The sequence below is a fragment of the Bombina bombina genome, chromosome 10 (genome assembly GCF_027579735.1).
Source record: "Bombina bombina isolate aBomBom1 chromosome 10, aBomBom1.pri, whole genome shotgun sequence".
Taxonomy (NCBI): domain Eukaryota; kingdom Metazoa; phylum Chordata; class Amphibia; order Anura; family Bombinatoridae; genus Bombina; species Bombina bombina.
The window spans coordinates 25044888-25066894 of NC_069508.1; the positions used below are offsets into that span (position 1 = coordinate 25044888).

The 22007-nt window shown below is 38.2% G+C and overlaps 1 protein-coding gene across 2 annotated transcripts in view; it reads left to right on the top strand.

Moving 5' to 3' along the window:
• FAM78B (family with sequence similarity 78 member B) overlaps positions 1–20142 on the top strand; it is a 146900-nt gene extending 126758 nt beyond the window's left edge. For both annotated transcript variants that reach the window (XM_053693872.1, XM_053693873.1), the window contains one exon: positions 11393–20142. In XM_053693872.1, coding sequence (XP_053549847.1) covers positions 11393–11915 — 523 coding nt within the window. In that variant the 3' untranslated portion in view covers positions 11916–20142. The remainder of the gene's footprint in view (positions 1–11392) is intronic.
• Positions 20143–22007: the final 1865 nt, after the last annotated feature.

Genomic DNA, 22007 nt, shown 5'->3' on the forward strand with positions numbered 1-22007 from the left:
TTTGGGTTCAGTGTCCCTTTAAGGATGATGATAAAGGAGTAGAGCCAAAATGGGAAATTACTTGATTAACATAATGTTATATAGAAATTTATAGAGAGTTTTTGTTATTTGTACGCCGATATTCTCTTATGATGTCCTTGTTTTATATTTTGTTTGTGTGCTTTTCCCTTCCTTCTTGTGTCTGTTTCATTGTTTATGTTAAATATACTTCATAAAAATGTCTATTTTTTGTCACAATTAGAGCAAAGAACATATAAAAAATGACTGTATTATTATTTGCAAAGTGTCTAATAAAAAACAGAAATGCAGATACATAAAACAAGAAGTTCCTGCACTGTAGAGCTTACAGTCTATTACTGATTGGTCTCTGACAGCTGTGAGAAGTGAGTGATCCTGCAATAATTATTGGAGGACATAATCGTGCCCAATAAGAGCATCCACTGAGCATAATAGCAAACTCCCCAGCAACTTGCAAGCTATACTGAAAAAATATTCTGTCATCCAAATGAAACAGCAACATCTAAATATGTTTATTTTTTTAAAGATAAAACGTGAGCTAATGCTCATTGGCTGATAGACACTTGCTGCTAATGCTCATTGGCTGATAGTCACTTGCTGCTAATGCTCATTGGCTGATAGACACTTGCTGCTAATGCTCATTGGCTGATAGTCACTTGCTGCTAATGCTCATTGGCTGATAGTTACTTGCTGCTAATGTTCATTGGCTGATAGACACTTGCTGCTAATGCTCATTGGCTGATAGTCACTTGCTGCTAATGCTCATTGGCTGATAGTCACTTGCTGCTAATGCTCATTGGCTGATAGACACTTGCTGCTAATGCTCATTGGCTGAGAGACACTTGCTGCTAATGCTCATTGGCTGATAGTCACTTGCTGCTAATGCTCATTGGCTGATAGTTACTTGCTGCTAATGCTCATTGGCTGATAGTCACTTGCTGCTAATGCTCATTGGCTGATAGTCACTTGCTGCTAATGATCATTGGCTGATAGACACTTGCTGCTAATGCTCATTGGCTGATAGACACTTGCTGCTAATGCTCATTGGCTGATAGGTACTTGCTGCTAATGCTCAGTGGCTGATAGTTGCTTGCTGCTAATGCTTATTGGCTGATAGTTACTTGCTGCTAATGCTCATTGACTGATAGTCACTTGCTGCTAATGCTCATTGGCTGATAGTTACTTGCTGCTAATGCTCATTGGCTGATAGTTGCTTGCTGCTAATGCTCATTGGCTGATAGTCACTTGCTGCTAATGCTCATTGGCTGATAGTTACTTGCTGCTAATGCTCATTGGCTGATAGTCACTTGCTGCTAATGCTCATTGGCTGATAGTCACTTGATGCTAATGCTCATTGGCTGATAGTCACTTGCTGCTAATGCTCATTGGCTGATAGTCACTTGCTGCTAATGCTCATTGGCTGATAGACACTTGCTGCTAATGCTCATTGGCTGATAGACACTTGCTGCTAATGCTCATTGGCTGATAGTCACTTGCTGCTAATGCTCATTGGCTGATAGTTACTTGCTGCTAATGCTCATTGGCTGATAGTCACTTGCTGCTAATGCTCATTGGCTGATAGTCACTTGCTGCTAATGCTCATTGGCTGATAGTCACTTGCTGCTAATGCTCATTGGCTGATAGTCACTTGCTGCTAATGCTCATTGGCTGATAGTCACTTGCTGCTAATGATCATTGGCTGATAGGTACTTGCTGCTAATGCTCATTGGCTGATAGGTACTTGCTGCTAATGCTCATTGGCTGATAGGTACTTGCTGCTAATGCTCATTGGCTGATGATAGTCACTTGCTGCTAATGCTCAGTGGCTGATAGTTGCTTGCTGCTAATGCTCATTGACTGATAGTCACTTGCTGCTAATGCTCATTGGCTGATAGTCACTTGCTGCTAATGCTCATTGGCTGATAGTCACTTGCTACTAATGCTCATTGGCTGATAGGTACTTGCTGCTAATGCTCATTGGCTAATAGTAACTTGCAGCTAATGCTTATTGGCTGATAGTCACTTGCTGCTAATGCTCATTGGCTGATAGTTACTTGTTGTTAATGATCATTGGCTGATAGTCACTTGCTGCTAATGATCATTGGCTGATAGTCACTTGCTGCTAATGATCATTGGCTGATAGTTACTTGCTGCTAATGCTTATTGGCTAATAGTAACTTTCTGCTAATGCTCATTGGCTGAGAGGTACTTGCTGCTAATGCTCATTGGCTGATAGTCACTTGCTGCTAATGCTCATTGGCTGATAGTCACTTGCTGCTAATGCTCATTGGCTGATAGTCACTTGCTGCTAATGATCATTGGCTGATAGTCACTTGCTGCTAATGATCATTGGCTGATAGACACTTGCTGCTAATGCTCATTGGCTGATAGTCACTTGCTGCTAATGCTCATTGGCTGATAGTCACTTGCTGCTAATGCTCATTGGCTGATAGACACTTGCTGCTAATGCTCATTGGCTGAGAGACACTTGCTGCTAATGCTCATTGGCTGATAGTCACTTGCTGCTAATGCTCATTGGCTGATAGTTACTTGCTGCTAATGCTCATTGGCTGATAGTCACTTGCTGCTAATGCTCATTGGCTGATAGTCACTTGCTGCTAATGCTCATTGGCTGATAGTCACTTGCTGCTAATGATCATTGGCTGATAGACACTTGCTGCTAATGCTCATTGGCTGATAGACACTTGCTGCTAATGCTCATTGACTGATAGTCACTTGCTGCTAATGCTCATTGGCTGATAGTTACTTGCTGCTAATGCTCATTGGCTGATAGTTGCTTGCTGCTAATGCTCATTGGCTGATAGTCACTTGCTGGTAATGCTCATTGGCTGATAGTTACTTGCTGCTAATGCTCATTGGCTGATAGTCACTTGCTGCTAATGCTCATTGGCTGATAGTCACTTGATGCTAATGCTCATTGGCTGATAGTCACTTGCTGCTAATGCTCATTGGCTGATAGTCACTTGCTGCTAATGCTCATTGGCTGATAGACACTTGCTGCTAATGCTCATTGGCTGATAGACACTTGCTGCTAATGCTCATTGGCTGATAGTCACTTGCTGCTAATGCTCATTGGCTGATAGTTACTTGCTGCTAATGCTCATTGGCTGATAGTCACTTGCTGCTAATGCTCATTGGCTGATAGTCACTTGCTGCTAATGCTCATTGGCTGATAGTCACTTGCTGCTAATGCTCATTGGCTGATAGTCACTTGCTGCTAATGCTCATTGGCTGATAGTCACTTGATGCTAATGCTCATTGGCTGATAGTCACTTGCTGCTAATGCTCATTGGCTGATAGTCACTTGCTGCTAATGCTCATTGGCTGATAGACACTTGCTGCTAATGCTCATTGGCTGATAGACACTTGCTGCTAATGCTCATTGGCTGATAGTCACTTGCTGCTAATGCTCATTGGCTGATAGTTACTTGCTGCTAATGATCATTGGCTGATTGGTACTTGCTGCTAATGCTCATTGGCTGATAGTCACTTGCTGCTAATGCTCATTGGCTGATAGTCACTTGCTGCTAATGATCATTGGCTGATAGTCACTTGCTGCTAATGCTCAGTGGCTGATAGTTACTTGCTGCTAATGCTCATTGGCTGATAGTAACTTGCTGCTAATGATCATTGGCTGATAGTCACTTGCTGCTAATGATCATTGGCTGATAGTCACTTGCTGCTAATGATCATTGGCTGATAGTAACTTGCTGCTAATGATCATTGGCTGATAATCACTTGCTGCTAATGATCATTGGATGATAGTCACTTGCTGCTAATGATCATTGGCTGATAGTAACTTGCTGCTAATGATCATTGGCTGATAGTCACTTGCTGCTAATGATCATTGGCTGATAGTAACTTGCTGCTAATGATCATTGGCTGATAGTCACTTGCTGCTAATGATCATTGGCTGATAGTCACTTGCTGCTAATGATCATTGGTTGATAGTAACTTGCTGCTAATGATCATTGGCTGATAGTAACTTGCTGCTAATGATCATTGGCTGATAGTCACTTGCTGCTAATGATCATTGGTTGATAGTTATATGCTGCTATTGCTCATTGGCTGATTGGTACTTGCTGCTAATGCTCATTGGCTGATAGGTACTTGCTGCTAATGCTCATTGGCTGATAGGTACTTGCTGCTAATGCTCATTGTCTGATTGGTACTTGCTGCTAATGCTCATTGGCTGATAGGTACTTGCTGCTAATGCTCATTGGCTGATAGGTACTTGCTGCTAATGCTCATTGGCTAATGGGTACTTGCTGCTAATGCTCATTGGCTAATAGGTACTTGCTGCTAATGCTCATTGTCTGATAGGTACTTCCTACTAATGCTCATCGGTTGACAGTTACTTCTTGCAAATGCACATTGGTAGATAGACACTTCTTGTTAATGCTTATTGGCTGATTGACACTTCCTCTAATGTTCTTTGCTCTTTGGCTGCTAGTCACTTCCTCTAATGCTTATTGACTGCTAGTCACTTCCTCTAATGCTTATTGGTTACTAGTCACTTCCTCTAATGCTGGTTGGCTAATAGGTAATTCCTGCTAATTCTCATTGGGTGATAGTCACTTCCTGCTAATGCTCATTTAGACACGTCTTGCTAATGCTTATTGGCTGATGGGTAATACATAATAATGCTCATTGGCTGCTAGTCACTTATTACTAATGCTCATTGGTTGATAGCGCCTTCCTGTTAATGCTTATTGTTAGTCACTTCCTTTACTGCTCATTGGCTGACAGGTAATTCCTACTAATACTCATTGGCTGACAGGTTCTCCTTGAGCATAAGGTGTACAGCGTATACCTAGATATTAGTTTATATTTAATTAGCTGGTAGACACTTCATTATTCATTAGACCATAAAAATATCAACAAGTTTAAATTCTGCAGTTTCATATGAATGAGAGAATATTTTCAAGTAAAATGTCCCTTTAAACCCTTCAGTGTGGGAGCTTTGATTTCCCCCTCTCCAGTCCTTATGGCATTAAACTCTCATCCTTATTACTTGTTAATTGTGGGAGATTATGTGCAGGTGGGTTTGTCTGAAGATATAAATAGCTGCTCAGTACAAGAAGTTGATCCAACAGCTGATTAGATAGCAGGGAGGGGGCCACTTACTGGCTGCCGAGATGTGAAATTACGAACAAGGGAATCATTTGCTGATCGCTGCTTCTATAGGGAGAATATGGAGCTGTCCTTTGCTGATCTCTGTTTAGTATAAAAAAGAAAATATGCATTTATCATATGATGGGGGATTCTAGTATATTACAGATAAAATATTCCCACATATATGGCCTGGCCTTGTGTAAAACTACATGTGCATCCCACATTATCTCAGCAGTCAACAGCTGAAAAAGAAAGCACCTTGGTTTTTCAGATCACATTCTAGCTCTCTGATGCATTAACCTGCCTCTGACACTCTATACAAAGTGAAAGTGCGTCAGAATGGATACAACTAAATGAACACTAAATGAGCTTAGTCGTGCTGTCATTTAGAACATGTGTTTAAGATGGTTTGAAAAGCTTGATTTAATATGTACAAAAAACAATCTATAGGTTGAAAATATATTTAAAAACAAGAGTCTTGCTCTGTGGGTTATGCTTAAAGGGATATCCCTGTAAATATATAGATACTCTCTTTTTTATTTGAGCATTTTATTTGTCAACAAATTATTTTTTTAGTATTTGTTTAACTCCTGCTAATTGAGTCAAAATTGCACTCCAAAATTGCTGCTTCGGATAAAGATACTGCCAGTGTTTGTAGCATTCTCACTTAATCACACACACATTTTACTATGTATTTAACTCACTTGAAGTAATAAACACACAATAAAAAATAGAAATTTGCATAAAATTATAATATTCTACTGAAAAAGATCATTTAATTTGTACACAATTATGTCCCTTTAATGAGAAAATATACCATTTTACTGGATAGGTTGTCTTAATGTGGAATTGGTAGCAATTAACATCCTGACACAGGAAAATCAACCAAAAATGGCGGTCTGTTAGATTTCGCAAACTAGCTGTGCAACGTTTCTCACGTTTTTTTTTCTGACACCATTATTTCTTGGTTTAATAAAAAAATAAAAAATAAAAAATGACTGAAATCATACTTTGTACACAATGAAAATCGGATCATCAGAACGTTAAAGGGATAGTCAAGTCCAAAATAAATTTCATGATTCAGATAGGACATGTAATTTTAAACAATTTTCCAATTTGCTTTGCTTTGTTCTCTTGGTATTCTTAGTTGAAAGCTAAACCTAGGAGGTTCATATGCTAATTTCTAAGTCCTTAAAGGCCGCCTCTTCTCTCATGGCATTTTGACAGTTTTTGACCACTAGAGGGTGTTAGTTCATGTGTATCATATAGATAACACTGTGCTCACGTACGTGAAGTTCCAGGGAGCCAGCACTGATTGGCTAAAATGCATGTCTGTCAAAAGAACTGAAATAAGGGGGCAGTTTGCAGAGGCTTAGATACAAGGCAATCACAGAGGAAAAAAGTGTATTTATATAACTGTGTTGGTTATGCAAAACTAGGGAATAGGTAATAAAGGGATTATCTATCTTTTAAACAATAAAAAATCTGGTGTAGACTGTCCCTTTAATTTATGATTACAATTAAGTGTTGGGCGCTTAAAAAATAATAATTATAAAATTAGTCAAACCTTTATGATGTTAATTCCATATATTGTGAATTTAAATAGTTGGTTATAGGGATATTAAACTCAAAATTAAATTCCCTCTAAATTAATTAACTAATTAATTAAAATGAAACAAATTTGCAATATACATTCATTATATTCATTGTTATAAAATGGGAATGGGCATTTTATTTTTTTGTTAACAAAGCAAACATAATCTTTCCAATTCAAAAATAGCAACGCTACATAAATGTCACAAAATTCAATTTCCCACCCCGAACTAACGATAATGGGTGCAGATATAGCCTTGATGGATATATTAGGAATATTTGCTCAATAGTTTTTTTAAAAACTTTTAGTATCTTAAAATTATTTTTTTAATGTTTTTTATTCATACCTCGTTTCCTGTTTTGGAGAGATTTGTTATCTAAAATAAAGAACAGTGTGGGAAATTAATTTTCATAGGAAAGTGGCCACAACCTCTTGCATCTTCTGTATACAATTTCTATATTTTAACAGCTCTCATATTGAAAATGGTGAAAGCGCTAAGTGACAACGTTTATTCATATATACATCTAGAATAGCATTTGTGGCTATTTCAGAATGTATTGCACATTTGCAAGGTCATTGGATCATTTGAAATCATTTTGAAATACTCTTAGACATGCCAGAAATGTTATGTGTCCATTTTGTTTTTGTGTGTGCGTGCATATGTGTGTGTTTACAGAAGTGTGCTTGTGTGTGTGTGAGGGTGTGTGTGTGTGCGTGTATGTTAATGTGAGTTTGTTTATGTGTATGTGTGTGCATGTACATGTGTGTGTTTACAGGTACAGTATGTGTATTTATGTGTGTGTGTGTGCATGCATGTGCTTGTGTGGGTTTATGGGTGTGTTTGTGTTAATGGGTGTTTGTGTATGTATATGTCTGTGAGTGCGTGCATGTGTGTTTATGGGTGTGTGTTTGTGTGTGTATGTGTGAGAGTGTGTGTGTGTGCTTGTATGTGCATGCATGTGTGTGTTTGTGTATGTGCGGGTACGTGTGTCAGTGTGTGTGAGTGTTTGTGAGTGTGTGTGTGAGAGAGTGTGTGGTTGTGTGTGAGAGAGTATTTGTGAGTGTGTGTGAGAGATAGAGAGAGTGTGTGTGTGTGTGTGTGAGAGAATGTGAGTGTGTGTGTGAGAGAGAGAGTGTGTGTGTGTGAGTGTGTGTGAGTGTATGTGTGAGTGTGTAAGAGAGAGAGAGTGAGTGTGTGTCTGTGAGAGAGTGTGTGTGAGTGTGTGTGAGAGAGAGTGTGTGTGTGTGTGCGTGAGAGTGTCAGTGTGTGAGAGAGAGTGAGTGTGTGTGTGTGAGTGTGTGTGTGAGAGAGTGTGTGTGTGTGTGTGTGAGAGAGAGAGAGTGTGTGTGTGAGTGTGTGAGAGAGTGTGTGTAAGAGAGTGAGTGTGTGTGAGTGTGTGTGTGTGAGAGGGAGAGAGAGTGTGTGTGTGTGAGTGAGAGAGTGTGAGAGAGAGACTGTGTGTGTGTCTGTGTGTGTGTGTATGTGTGTGAAAGAGAGAGAGTGTGTGTGAGAGTGTGTGTGTGTGTGTTTGTGTGAGAGAGTGTGTGTTTGTGTAAAAGAGTGAGTGTGTGAGAGTGTGTGAGTGTGTGTGAGAGAGTGAGTGTGTGAGTGTGACAGTGTGAGAGAGTGTGTGAGAGAGTGTACGTTTGAGTGTGTGTGTTTGTGTGAGAGTGTGTGTGTTTATGTGAGAGAGTGAGTGTGTGAGAGTGTGTGGGGGGGGGTGAGTGTTGATGTTGTACATACATAGTATGGGTGCATTTTCTGATATCTGCTCATATCTGCTACACTCTTTCCCAATTCAGAAATGGTGTTATTGTTTGGATTGTGGCCATTTCATTCCAAATAATACAGTTAATAAACACGATTAAAAGATTGGAATTAACCCCATAATTACCTAAATGCATCCTCCTTGTAGACTATTAATATCCCTATTGATTATGTTATGGCTATCAGGCCTATGATTCCAGCAGTTCTTGTAAGAAATGACATTGTACAACACCTGAATACTATACAGTTAAAGGGCAATCTACTTGAAAATGTTTATTGTTTAAAAAGATAGAGAATCCCTTTATTACCCATTCCCCAGTTTTGCACAACCAACACAGTTATATTAATATAATTTTTATCTCTGTGATTACCTTGTATCTAAGCCTCTGCAGACTGCCCCTTATCTCATTTCTTTTGACAGACTTGCATTTTAGCAAATCAGCAAATCAGTGCTGATTCATAAATAATTCAACAAGAATGAGCACAATGTTATCTATATGACACACATTAACTAGCGATGTCTAACTGTGAAAAACTAGAAAATGCATTCAGATAAGAGGCGGCTTTCAAAGGCTTAGATATTAGCATATGAGCCTACTTAGATTTTGCTTTTAACAAAGAATACCAAAAGAACAATTCCCAATTCCCCCTGTATTTGTTTGCTAAATTTTGTCTGGTGTCTCATATTGTACTGTCCTTTTTACCTTTGTTACCCATGGACAGCGCTGCGGCATCTGTTGGCGCTTTATAAATAAAGAATAATAATAACAAAGAAAATTTGATGAGAAAAGTACATTGGAAAGTTGTTTAAAACTGCATGCCCTAGCTGAATCATGAAAGTTTAATTATGAATTGATTGTCCCTTTAAATGAAAAATACGCTCTGATGAAGTGCAATAGTCAAGAAACGTGTCAGCTGTTTTCCTCTACATGTGAGTGCTGTAGCTACATTGTTTTAATATGATGCAATTAAAGGTGGACTTAAACCTAAATGCCTCCTCTTGGGATTATTCCATATCTATATCTAAATAAAAATATATCCAGGCCATTCTCAAATATATAAAATACGTTTTTTATTTAGATGCATAAAGTCTTATGGTTTAGGCGATTTATTATCCTGAACTGATGGCAGATTATGTACTACGTTTACGTTTTCCTCTTCAAAGCAACTCTTTGACTCACTCAGTGGAAACCCGCCACAGTAATGCTAGATTTGTTCAGGTAGAAATAGAGTTGGTTTCAGGTGCTAATATAACACTATTATCTGGTGCTCTCCAAAAAAAATACCAACCCAAAACTTTTGGATGCCACAAATTACAGTGTGTGTGCTTGGCCAACAAAATATCTAAATTCCATTGACTTTCTATAAATTAATTAGTGCTGTCATGTTTTCTATCGATCTCTCCTGCTGAGAGCAGTTAGGGGCAGATATAAAACAGGCAGTAGAAGAGACCGCTTGTAACATTTCAACATCCCCACAGAATTGCATTGAAATCTATTAGTATAAACATTAAAGCATATAAAGAATCATATTCATTTTACATTCAATAAAGACAAGTTTTTTTGCAATGTTCAATCAATCTCTCTTTTATTTAGACTGAACAAAATTATATTTTTAACAAATGTAATAACATTTTCCTTCATCCCTAATAGGCATGGGAATCACAGTTTTTAAAAAACACGCTTAAAGGGACAGTCTAGTAAAAATAAAAACTTTCATGATTCAGAGAGGGCATGCAATTTTAAACAACTTTCCAATTACTTTTATCATCAAATTTGCTTTGTTCCCTTGGTGGTATTTTTTAAAAGCTAAATCTAGGAAGGCTCAAACTGATTTCTAAACCGTTGAAAACCACCTCCTAGCTCAGAGTATTTTGAAAGTTTTTCACAGTTAGACAGTACTAGTTCATATTAGATAACATTGTGCTCACTCCCTTGGAGTCTGCACTGATTGTCTAAACTGCATGTCTGTCAAAAACACTGAGATAGGGGGGCAGTCTGCAGAGGCTTCGATACAAGGTAATCACAGAAGTCAAACATATTAATTTAACTGTGTTGGTTATGCAAAACTGGTGAATGGGTATAAATGGATTTTCTATCTTTTTAAATAAAAAAAAATATGGTGTAGACTGTCCCTTTAAATGAATATTTGATGGGCTGCAATATTTTTATATTAACATTATTATAGAAACTTAAATAACAGTGATTTTGTTAAAAGGGCAGTGTACTTTTTCAAGGAGCAGAGACGAGTTCACTATATTTAAAGCTGGTGCAAGAACACCCTTTAAAAAGTGCTGGTCTATCTCTGTGTCTCTCCTACCCCTGAGGTTCTTTTACTAATGCATCTTATTTAAATATCTTTTCTGTAGCTATTACTGCAGTCCTTACTTTTTGTGTGTTTCAATAGGAAAAGTAGCAATTCAGCATTACAAAATAAAGATAAAGGAGCTATTCGGAAAATATATATATATGTATATTAATTAATATACTCCAGCAGGTAAAATAGACCATTGGAAACATGGAGGGAATATTACAGTAATACTACAGTACACTGTTGCTTATAGTCACATGATTAATCCATCCTCCGCCTGGAACTGGTGGAGTCTGTGCTAGGTGACTCTAAAGAAGTCTGGGCACTATAAAAGAACAACTAAAGAATCAGTTATAGATAAGCAACAGCCACTTGGAAACCCAAAGGCTTCTTCCTCATAGACAATTAGAGAAGATTTTATAAATAAGCCTTTGCGTTTTCTGAATCTTCTATTTCATTGTGGGTTTTTTTCTATTATAAAGAAGAAAATATAAATTTGAATATAAAGTGTTTTTTGTACTTTGTGTGTTTTCTAACCATACTGTCTTATCCTCTTTGTTTGATAGGTCAAGCTGGGAGCTTCCAGATTTACGGGAAGGAAGAGTAAAAGCTATCAGCGACTCAGACGGAGTCAGCTATCCTTGGTATGGTAACACTACTGAAACTGTGACCTTGATGGGACCCACTAACAAAATCTCCAGGTTCTCTGTTAGCATGAATGACAACTTCTACCCCAGTGTGACGTGGGCTGTACCTGTCAGTGAAAGTAATGTGCCCTTGCTCACCAGGATCAAGAGAGACCAAAGTTTTACCACTTGGCTGGTTGCTATGAATGTCACCACTAAGGAGAAGATCATTTTGCAGACTATAAAGTGGAGGATGAGAGTGGACATTGAAGTGGACCCATCTCAGGTGCTTGGCAAACGAGCCAGATTAGTTGGGAGGACTCAGCAGGAGCAGCCAAGGATTTTAGGTCGTATGGAAACTATCCCACCCAATGCACTCATAAAACCTAATGCTAACGATGCTCAGGTCTTAATGTGGAGGCCTAAACGAGGACAACCTGTGATAGTTATCCCTCCAAAATAGAACTCTACACATTTTTTTATTGATGGACTATTTAGCACATGCAAATCCTCAAGATGTTTCTGACTTACAAAGACTACATATGGGGTTACAAGGCTACTAAACTCTTTGCTGTGATTTTGGATAACTTATCATGTGCACATTTTCTATATTGTATTTATGTCAATTATTTAAAAGCAAATGGCTTTTGATTGGAAAAAAACAAAAACATGTTTCTTAGTGCCTGTGGCCAAACAGAAGTTAAAAACTCTAGTTGAAATAATTTATTGACGTTGATCTTTTCAGTTTCTCTCTTGTAACCATTAGTGCACAATATGCAGATCTGGGAAATGTATAATTTGGTATCAATATAGACCCCCCCCCCCCCCCACACACCTGGCTTCTCTGCTCTGTGCTAAATTCAGCGGGATTTAAAAAATAAATGGTGATTGGCCCAGGAAACCATATTCTAGATCAACCCATTAATGTAATGGAAATATTAAGGGCTTATACAACATTTGGGCTTTCTGTGAAAGGGAACAATAGCAAAATCAGACTTAACATCATATAATACCTTCTGGAATGTGCTAAAATAATTGCCACAAAGGAACCACTGTTTTAGCCCAGCCCTGGTCCTCATAGTACTTTTTTAGCAGTATGAAATGAGATCTAGGGTTGCCACCGGACAGTTCAGGTTTCCATTTGTGTGTCTGGGTTTGAAGCTGAGTCAGACCAGAACGTACAAATGTCCGGGTTTGGTGGGAAACAGCTTCAGCTAGAAAAGGCAACATTGTGCAACATACTGCACATGCCTAGTTATTTCTCTCTTGTGTGGAAGTCTGTCTGAGTGTGGGAGTGTGTCTGTATGTGTAGGTGTCTTTGTGTGTTAGAGTTTCTGTGTGAAAGAATAAGTGTATATGTGTGAGTAAAAGAGAGAGTGTGTGTGTGCGTGCGAGTGAGTGTGTGTTAGTGTGTGAGAGTGTGTTAGTGTGTGGGAGAGTGTGTTAGTGTGAGAGAGAGTGTGTGAGAGAGATGTGTTAGTGTGTGAGAGTGTGAGAGAGTGTGTTACTGTGTGAGAGTGTGTGTTAGTGTGTGAGAGAGTGTGTTAGTGTGTGAGAGAGTGTGTTAGTGTGTGAGAGAGTGTTAGTGTGTGAGAGTGTGGTAGTGTGTGAGAGAGTGTGTTAGTGTGTGAGAGTGTGTTAGTGTGTGAGAGAGTGTGTTAGTGTGTGAGATAGTGTGTGAGAGAGAGTGTTAGTGTGTGAGAGAGTGTGTTAGTGTGAGAGAGTATGTTACTGTGTGAGAGAGTGTTAGTGTGTGAGAGTGTGTGTTAGTGTGTGAGAGTGTGTGTTAGTGTGTGAGAGAGTGTGTTAGTGTGTGAGAGAGTGTGTTAGTGTGTGAGAGAGTGTGTTAGTGTGTGAGAGTGTTAGTGTGTGAGAGAGAGTGTTAGTGTGTGAGAGAGTGTGTTAGTGTGTGAGAGAGTGTGTTAGTGTGAGAGAGTATGTTACTGTGTGAGAGAGTGTTAGTGTGTGAGAGTGTGGTAGTGTGTGAGAGAGTGTGTTAGTGTGTGAGAGTGTGTTAGTGTGTGAGAGAGTGTGTTAGTGTGTGAGATAGTGTGTGAGAGAGAGTGTTAGTGTGTGAGAGAGTGTGTTAGTGTGAGAGAGTATGTTACTGTGTGAGAGAGTGTTAGTGTGTGAGAGTGTGTGTTAGTGTGTGAGAGTGTGTGTTAGTGTGTGAGAGAGTGTGTTAGTGTGTGAGAGAGTGTGTTAGTGTGTGGGAGAGTGTATTAGTGTGTGAGATAGTGTGTGAGAGAGATGTGTTAGTGTGTGAGAGAGTGTGTTAGTTTGTGAGAGTGTGTGTTAGTGTGAGAGAGTGTGTTAGTGTGTGGGAGAGTGTGTTAGTGTGATAGAGAGTGTGTGAGAGAGATGTGTTAGTGTGTGAGAGTGTGAGAGAGTGTGTTACTGTGTGAGAGTGTGTGTTAGTGTGTGAGAGAGTGTGTTAGTGTGTGAGAGAGTGTGTTAGTGTGTGAGAGAGTGTGTGTTAGTGTGTGGGAGAGTGTGTTAGTGTGTGAGATAGTGTGTGAGAGAGATGTGTTAGTGTGTGAGAGTGATAGTGTCTTTGTGTGTGTGAGAGAGAAAGAGTGTTCGGGTTTGGTGTGAACTAAAGGTGACAACCCTAAACTAGATCTCTTTTTCTTTCTATTTCAGTTCTTCCTCATGAAACTCTTTTTCTGTGTCCCTTTCCTCTAGAGATTTATTTCTATGGTTTATCTGTTTGTCCTCACCCTCTGCCTCCTGCTACTTTCTATATTTGCCTTCATGGATCCTATACAATCTCTGCACAACAACATCTCTGCTTTCTGGTCAGCGTAAACTGATTTCCATACGTTGATGTATGAGGAGTATCTTGGCTCAGTTGTTGTCTAGCAGACCTGAATTTACTTCTATCCTTGTTTAAACACATATGGCCAATACAGAACCTTAAAGGGACATGAAACACACCTTTTTTCTTTCATGATTCAGATAGAACATACCATTTTAAACAACATTGTAATTTACTTCTATTATCAAATTTGCTTTATTATCCTGGTATCCTTTGTTGAATTAGCAGAAATGCACTACTGGGAGCTAGCTGAACATATCAGGTGAGCCAATAAGAGGCTACCGAGGTATGATTTTCAACAAAGGATACCAAAAGATTAAAGCACATTATATAACATAAATAAACAAGGTTTTTTTTTTAAATTGCATGATGCATCTGAATCGTGAAAAAAATGGGTTTCATATCCCTTTAATGAGTCATTATATTGATATTTCATTTAAACACCAGAAATGAATTACTGTATTGCAAAAGATCTGCATAAATGTTAAAAAAAAAAAAAATACATTTAAACTGTTCTTTTGTTTGCAAAAGTTGCATTGTATTGTATTGAAGGAGCACACCCCTTGAAAAGAATTATGGGGTTGATAACAATCCTTTAACAAATGTATCTAATCATTTTGTCTACAAATTCGCCATTTGAATATTTTAGTAGATAAATCACTTGATTAGCTTTTCTAAAGGATTTGTAAGCAATATGCGTACACAACACCTTATATGCCCTTAAAGGGACAGTAAAGTCCTTGTAATTACAAGACATTTCTGTTGTGCAGATATAGAATAACATATCAGAAAAGTCTAAATGTTTTTAACCCCTTCATGTCCGGCACAAGTGTTCACCATCGGAACAAAGTTCTGATGTAAACACTTACTGCAAAAAGGAAATCACGCGAGCGTCGATGCGATCACGTGATTTCAAGGCCAGGATCGGATTGTGGGGGAATGCCAATGTTGCTAGGCGCGCCCCCAGTCTGATCTTGAGTTTGTCAAAAAGGGAAGGCTGTAGGACACCTTATACGGTAGGACGTTCCATACCGTCCTTTGGCGTTTAAGCCCAGCGCTGTTAGGTTGGCATGGAACGTCCATGGAAGGGGTTAAAGCAAATGAACATCCTTTTTACTGTAGTTATTTTTCAAAAACCAAACTCCCCCTACCATTTGCCTTATATGGAGGAGTCAATCTGGTTTTTAGTCTGCAGAGAACTAGGCTAGTCATGGCCTAGTTAGTATAAAATGCATTGTATTTGCCACTTAGAGATATATATGTAGCAGGGTTAGCCTTGAGAAGTCAGCAGGTGCTTTTCATGCACCGAGATTAGAAATTGATCAATTTTCAGAGTTAAATTACATGAAATGGGGCAAAAGAAATAATAAAAATAATTGCAAAGTTGTTTAATTACGCATAACTAAACATTATCTCAGGGTGTTTATGTTTACTGTTCCTTTTGGGAAAAAAAGTCCCATTTAAAGGGACACTGCAGTCAAAATTTAGATGCACATAGATGAATTACATGTTTGAATAGAAACATATTGGCTATATACAAGTACTGGCAAAAATGCTTCTAGTAAAAGTTATGTGTTTTAGTATTAGCTTTGTCTCTGCACGTGCATGTGAAGCATAGCTAGATATTCTCAGTGCACCAGCATTTTATATACTGCAGCTGCTCAGTGTGCCAGTGGGGCTTGTCTAATTTCAGCTAATAACAAATTGAGTCCTTACCATATGGGACAAGCACCTTAGGCTCTCTGTGCAAGCTCTGTGTATAAAATACTTAAATACACTTTTGAAACAGCTTTTATTAGATGTACAGAACATGTATATTACAAAAAACTGAAATTTATCCATTCTGATCCCACAATAATACTTCTCCAGGACCCAATCCTCTTAAAGGGATATGAAACCCAACATTTGTATTTCATGATTCAGATAGAGCATGTGATTATAAACAACTTACTAGTTTACTTCTATTATCAGTTTGTCTTCATTCTCTTGGCATCGTTTGTTGAAAGCAGGGACGTAAACTCTGACAATTTCTGGAGCACTATATGGCAGCAGTTTTGTAGGAAAGTTATGCATTGGCAAGAGCACTAGAGGGCAGCACTATTTCCTGCCATTTAGTGCAACAGATGCTACCTAGGTATCTCTTCAACAAAGAATAACAAGGGAACAAAACAAATTTGGTAATAGAAGTAAATTGGAAACTTTTTTAAATTGTATGCGCTGTCTGAATCACAAAATAAATGTTTTGGGGTTCACATCCCTTTAAGCTACAATTGTACCAAAAAGTATAAAATTCAGAGTGTACGCACTGCCGCGGTGCATGGGCTGAACCGGTACGTTCCATGGGCAGAAAGTTCTTTCACAAATATCAGTATTTTCCTCTGAAGCTCTCACTGAATTAAAGTGAAAGTAAATCCTATAGCCAATAGCCGTGCGATAAATCTGGCTTGGCGCCCATGGGAGCCGGATTTACCGCACGGCTATTGGCTAAGAGGTGGAAACGGAAACGTCACCTCTTAGCAAAACATTTTTTAGCCTTGGGGCTGCTGTAGCAGCTAAAAACAGTGATTGGTTAAAACAAATAAAGGAGCTTTCTACAGGAAGTATCTTATACTTCATGAATGAAAGTGCCCTTTATTTGTTTCAAAAGTCAATCCTAGCGTTTGTACAACGCTAGGATTTACTTTCACTTTAAGCTGATGAGTTTGTCTAAAAATACTCAATACACTGATAGAAAAAAGCAAGTATGTGATACTAGAAGTAAGCATACATTGTAAATATACATAAAAAAAACATAATTTGCTTAAAGTGACAGTAAACACCTTTAGAGTTCTAATATAAATTGTTTAGGTGTGCATAATGAAACATCTTTGCAATATACTTATTTATTTTGCCCCTTTCATGTAATTTAGCTCTCCTCTGACAATAAGGCAATTTCTAATTCTCAGAACTTGAAATGCACCTGCTGACTTCTCAAGGCAAATAACTGCAGTAAAAAGAATGTTAATTTGTTTTAAAAGCATTAAGACTTGGCTGGTATTTTATTCTATAGCAACACAACAGAAATGTTTTGTAATTACACTGTGTTACTGTCCCTTTAATTAGCAGTGTCAGGCACTCCATATCACATTTACTGTCCCATGAGATATTCTCTTTTCCAGAGACCCTCAGTACTTTCTGTGGGAGGCAGCTTGCCAGTCTCGGTGGCTTCCAGGATCAGACCCTTTTTTAGAGAATTGAGTGAGGTCTGGCCATGTGAGGGTTAGAGTGATGAGTTCCCTAATGCACAAGGATTTTAGAGAATAAGGCCCCAGAGAGCACAGGGGTCACACTCAAGAGCAGGGGCATATTTTTGCCAAGGCAAACAAGGCACAGGCATAAGGGGTGGCAGATTTAAGGGGGCAGCACTTTTTGACACTCATACACGCACACTGCACTACACACTCACTGCACTACACACACTGCACTACACTTACTGCACTACACACACTGCACTACACACAGATTTACCATATACACACTCACACTGCACTACACACACTGCACTACACACAGATTTACCATATACACACTCACACTGCACTACACATGCACACTGCAGTACAAACTCACCATACAAGCACGCACTTGAACATGAACATTAACTTTGGAAATGCCATGAAAAAAGTCACCTTACACCCTCACCAAAAATATTATATAAAAATCCCTAAAACCTGGGGGTGGGCAGCAGAAGTTTGCGTGCCTAGGGCAGCACAAAACCTAAGTACGCCACCGCTCCAGAGCCTGGAATGTGTTCCTGTTACTGGGTCTGAGATATAGCACAATCTGCAAACACACAAATATCTTACTTCAAAATGACACAGGACCGGGTATCCCATTGTATAAACAATCACCAATAATGCCTCACCTGTCTCATGAAACAGAACTTAAAAACGATTTTGTATTCACGCTGTAAATTGTTTAAATGCATGTTTGTTTGTTTTTTCACCTTAAGACTTTCCTTTACTTCATAAAAATATGTTTTGACATTTTTCAAATTGGATTTTTATTTAAAAAAAAATAAAACAAAAACAAAAAAGAATACAAGAAACTTACATCCATGTGTGTCAGCACGTTTGCAGGTTATAAAGATGTATAAATTCATTTTTCTTCTCATCAGAATCTCAGCTGCCAGAAATAATGCAACATAGTGTGACCCCTGCAATGTCACCTGAGTTGGGTACACTTGAATGTTTTCAGGGAGGGCAGTAGTCTTCTCTTGCATCCAGAATGGTATTTTACTCCTAACCCTAACTCTATTGCTAAAGGGACTGAAAAATATTTCATTTTCCTTGCTGCACCTAAAAAAAAGTCATTTTAAAATTTGTTACAATTTAGATTTTTTTGTACAAGGGGTTTTCCTGTATTGAGAGGCACGTCCAGCAATACAGCAGCAGGAGTTTTCCTTGTTAGCCAGTGAGCAATCAGTCCTTAAGGTCTAGCTGTACACAGGCTTACACTTCCTGTTAGTTGCAAAATCTAAATAGATGGCTTTAAAGGGGCAGTCTAGTCAAAATTAAACTTTCATGATTCAGATAGGGGATGTTATTTTAAAAAAACGTTCCAATTTACTTTTATCATCAATTTTGCTTTGTTCTCTTGGTATTGTTTGCTTAAAGCTAAACCCAGGTAGGCTCATATGCTAATTTCTAAGCCTTCAAAGGCCACCTCTTATCTCATTGTATTTTGACAGCTATACAGCGCTAGTTCATGTGTGTGACATATAGATAACATTGTGCTCACTCACGTGGAGTTATTTATGAGTCTGCACTGATTGGCTAAAATGCAAGTCTGTCAAAAGAACTGCAATAAGGGTCAGTCTGAAGAGGCTTAGATACAAGGTAATCACAGAGGTAAAACTTGTATTTCTATAATAGTGAAGGTTATGCAAAACTGGTAATCTGGGATCTTTTTTAAAACAATAAAAATCTGGTGTAGACTGTTCCTTTAACTTAAAGGGTGTACTCTAGCAAGCAGCTGATGGGTTCATTTTATTAAAAACAGCTGCAGGAACCCCCTTTCAAATGGGCCGGATACTCTTTCCCAACCTACACTGGGAGGCTGATTTCTGCTACTGCATCTTGTTTAATTAGCTTGTCTATAGCCAGTACCACAGTAATGAAACTTTCAGTATAGGTGGCGGTTTGAACAGGCAAACTCAGCTATTTCACAAATAAAGATCAAGGAGCTAATTGTAGAAAGAAAAAAGAATAATACAGCAAGTTAAATGGATCTTTGGGAACACATTACTGAGACATTTTACTGTACAATATCATTAACATTTTATTCAGGTATAAAAATATTTTGTTTTTCATGATTCAGACAAAGACTTTCCAATTTACTTCTTTTATCAATTTTGCTGAATTCTCTTGGTATCCTTTATTGAAGAAGCAGCAATGCACTACTAAGAGCTAGCTGAGCACATCGGTAGGCCAATGGCAAGAGGCATATATGTACAGCAACCAATCAGCAGCTAGCACATTGCTCCTGAGCCTACCTAGGCATGTTTTTTAACAAATGATAACAAGGCAACTAAGCACAATAGACAATAGAAATAAATTGAAAAATTGGGGTTTCACGTTCCTTTAATGTAATGCCTAAAGGTAAACTCTAACCATTTGCCTAACCTTAATCAGAGTCAAAACTGTAGCACCACTAGTAACAGCCAGTGCTAAAGACCTACTCATGAAATAATTCTCTGGTGGTGTACATTAATATTATATTAGTGATGGCTATAATTCAAACCTTAAAGGGGCACAAAATACTTTGAAATGGTAATATAAAAAAATGTAATTGTAATTATATGCAATAAAAAAACAAAAATCTTTGCAATATACATCATTTATTTCCTGTTTTCATTATCTCCTTTACCCTTTCATACACTGCAGACTTCACAGTAGGAAATTGTAAGTTTGCAATATATTTTCATTATTTAAATCTGAAAATTGTTGTTTTTCTAAATTCCACTGAGTTTCTGTTAATTACTGGGTGCGCTATGTTTAAACCTAAATGTTAACCCTTATCTCCCTCTTTCCCGCTGAGGACAATTTTAGGACAGCTATAAAACAGACAATAAAAGAGACCGTGCAAACAAGGCTGTGTAGCAAATACAGTAAAATTGTTAAAGTAATTATCTAACAGGGCTTCCACAATGCCTTGTCTGCACAGTCTTTTTAATTTCCTGTTTTATACCTATTTGCCCTCAGCAGGAGAGAGAGATAAGGGGGAAAATGTAAGATTAAATAGGGCAGCACCCTTTACTTTTTACAACTAGAGTATTTTATATCAACTACACCTTTACATGTATATCTTCAATATTTAAACTTATAGAGTTGTAAAAGAAAATACCCCTACATACTATTATCAGGCTAATCTTTGCTTTGAATACATCATTATGTATTTACTGTTTGATATCCCCTTTAAATATGCTACATATCTGTCCCTAATTGGTCTCAAGAGAGGTGATAAAATAACACTCTGCAAAATAATGCAAGTTTGCTAACAAAATAAAACCTTTTCTACTACAGTAAAAAGTCTACATTGGCAAGTGAGGTGGAGAAATGAAAAAGAATTGCAGCAAATGGTGTTAATATATCAAGAAAGATTTGACATTTGGCAAGTATGTAATAGATGTTTTATGTGCCATTATAACCCTAACACAAATCCTAGGACTCACCCTATGTCAAACTACAAACCTTAGCTGAAACTGAGGTTATTAGGTCATATTTGTCCAGCACAATATGAGTGGAAACACTTCAGTATACTGATGTGTTCTGACCTCCAAAAGTCTTACGGCTAGATCACGAGTTTGGCGTTAGCCTTAAAAAGCAGCGTTGAGAGGTCCCAACGCTGCTTTTTAACATCCGCTGGTATTACGAGTCAAGCAGGAAAGGGTCTACTGCTCACTTTTCTTCTGTGACTTGAGGCTACCGCAAATCCCCTTACGTCAATTGCGTATCCTATCTTTTTAATGGGATTTGCCTAACCCCGGTATTACGAGTCTTGGAAGAAGTGAGCGGTAGACCCTCTCCTGGCAAGACTCCTACCGCATATATAAGTCAGTAGTTAAGAGTTTTATGGGCTAACGCCGGAACATAAAGCTCTTAACTAAAATGCTAAAAAGTACACTAACACCCATAAACTACCTATTAACCCCTAAACCGAGGCCTAATCTGCCGACCGGACATCGCCGTCACCTACATTATACCTATGAACCCCTAATCTGCTGCCCCTAACATCGCCGATACCTACATTATATTTATTAACCCCTAATCTGCCGCCCCCGACATCGCCGCCACCTGCCTACAATTATTAACCCCTAATCTGCCGACCGGACATCGCCGCCACTTTAATAAATGTATTAACCCTTAAACAGCCGCACTCCCGCCTCGCAAACACTAGTTAAATTTTATTAACCCACTAATCTGCCTGCACTAACATCGCAGACACCTACTTACATTTATTAACCCCTAATCTGCCACCCCCAAAGTCGCTGCTACTATATTAAAGGTATTAACCCCTAAACCTAAGTCTAAACCTAACCCTAACCCTAACTTAAATATAATTTAAATACATCTAAATAAATTTACTAAAATTAAATAAATTATTCTTATTTAAAACTAAATACTTACCGATAAAATAAACCCTAAGCTAGCTACAATATAACTAATAGTTATATTTGTAGCTAGCTTAGGATTTATA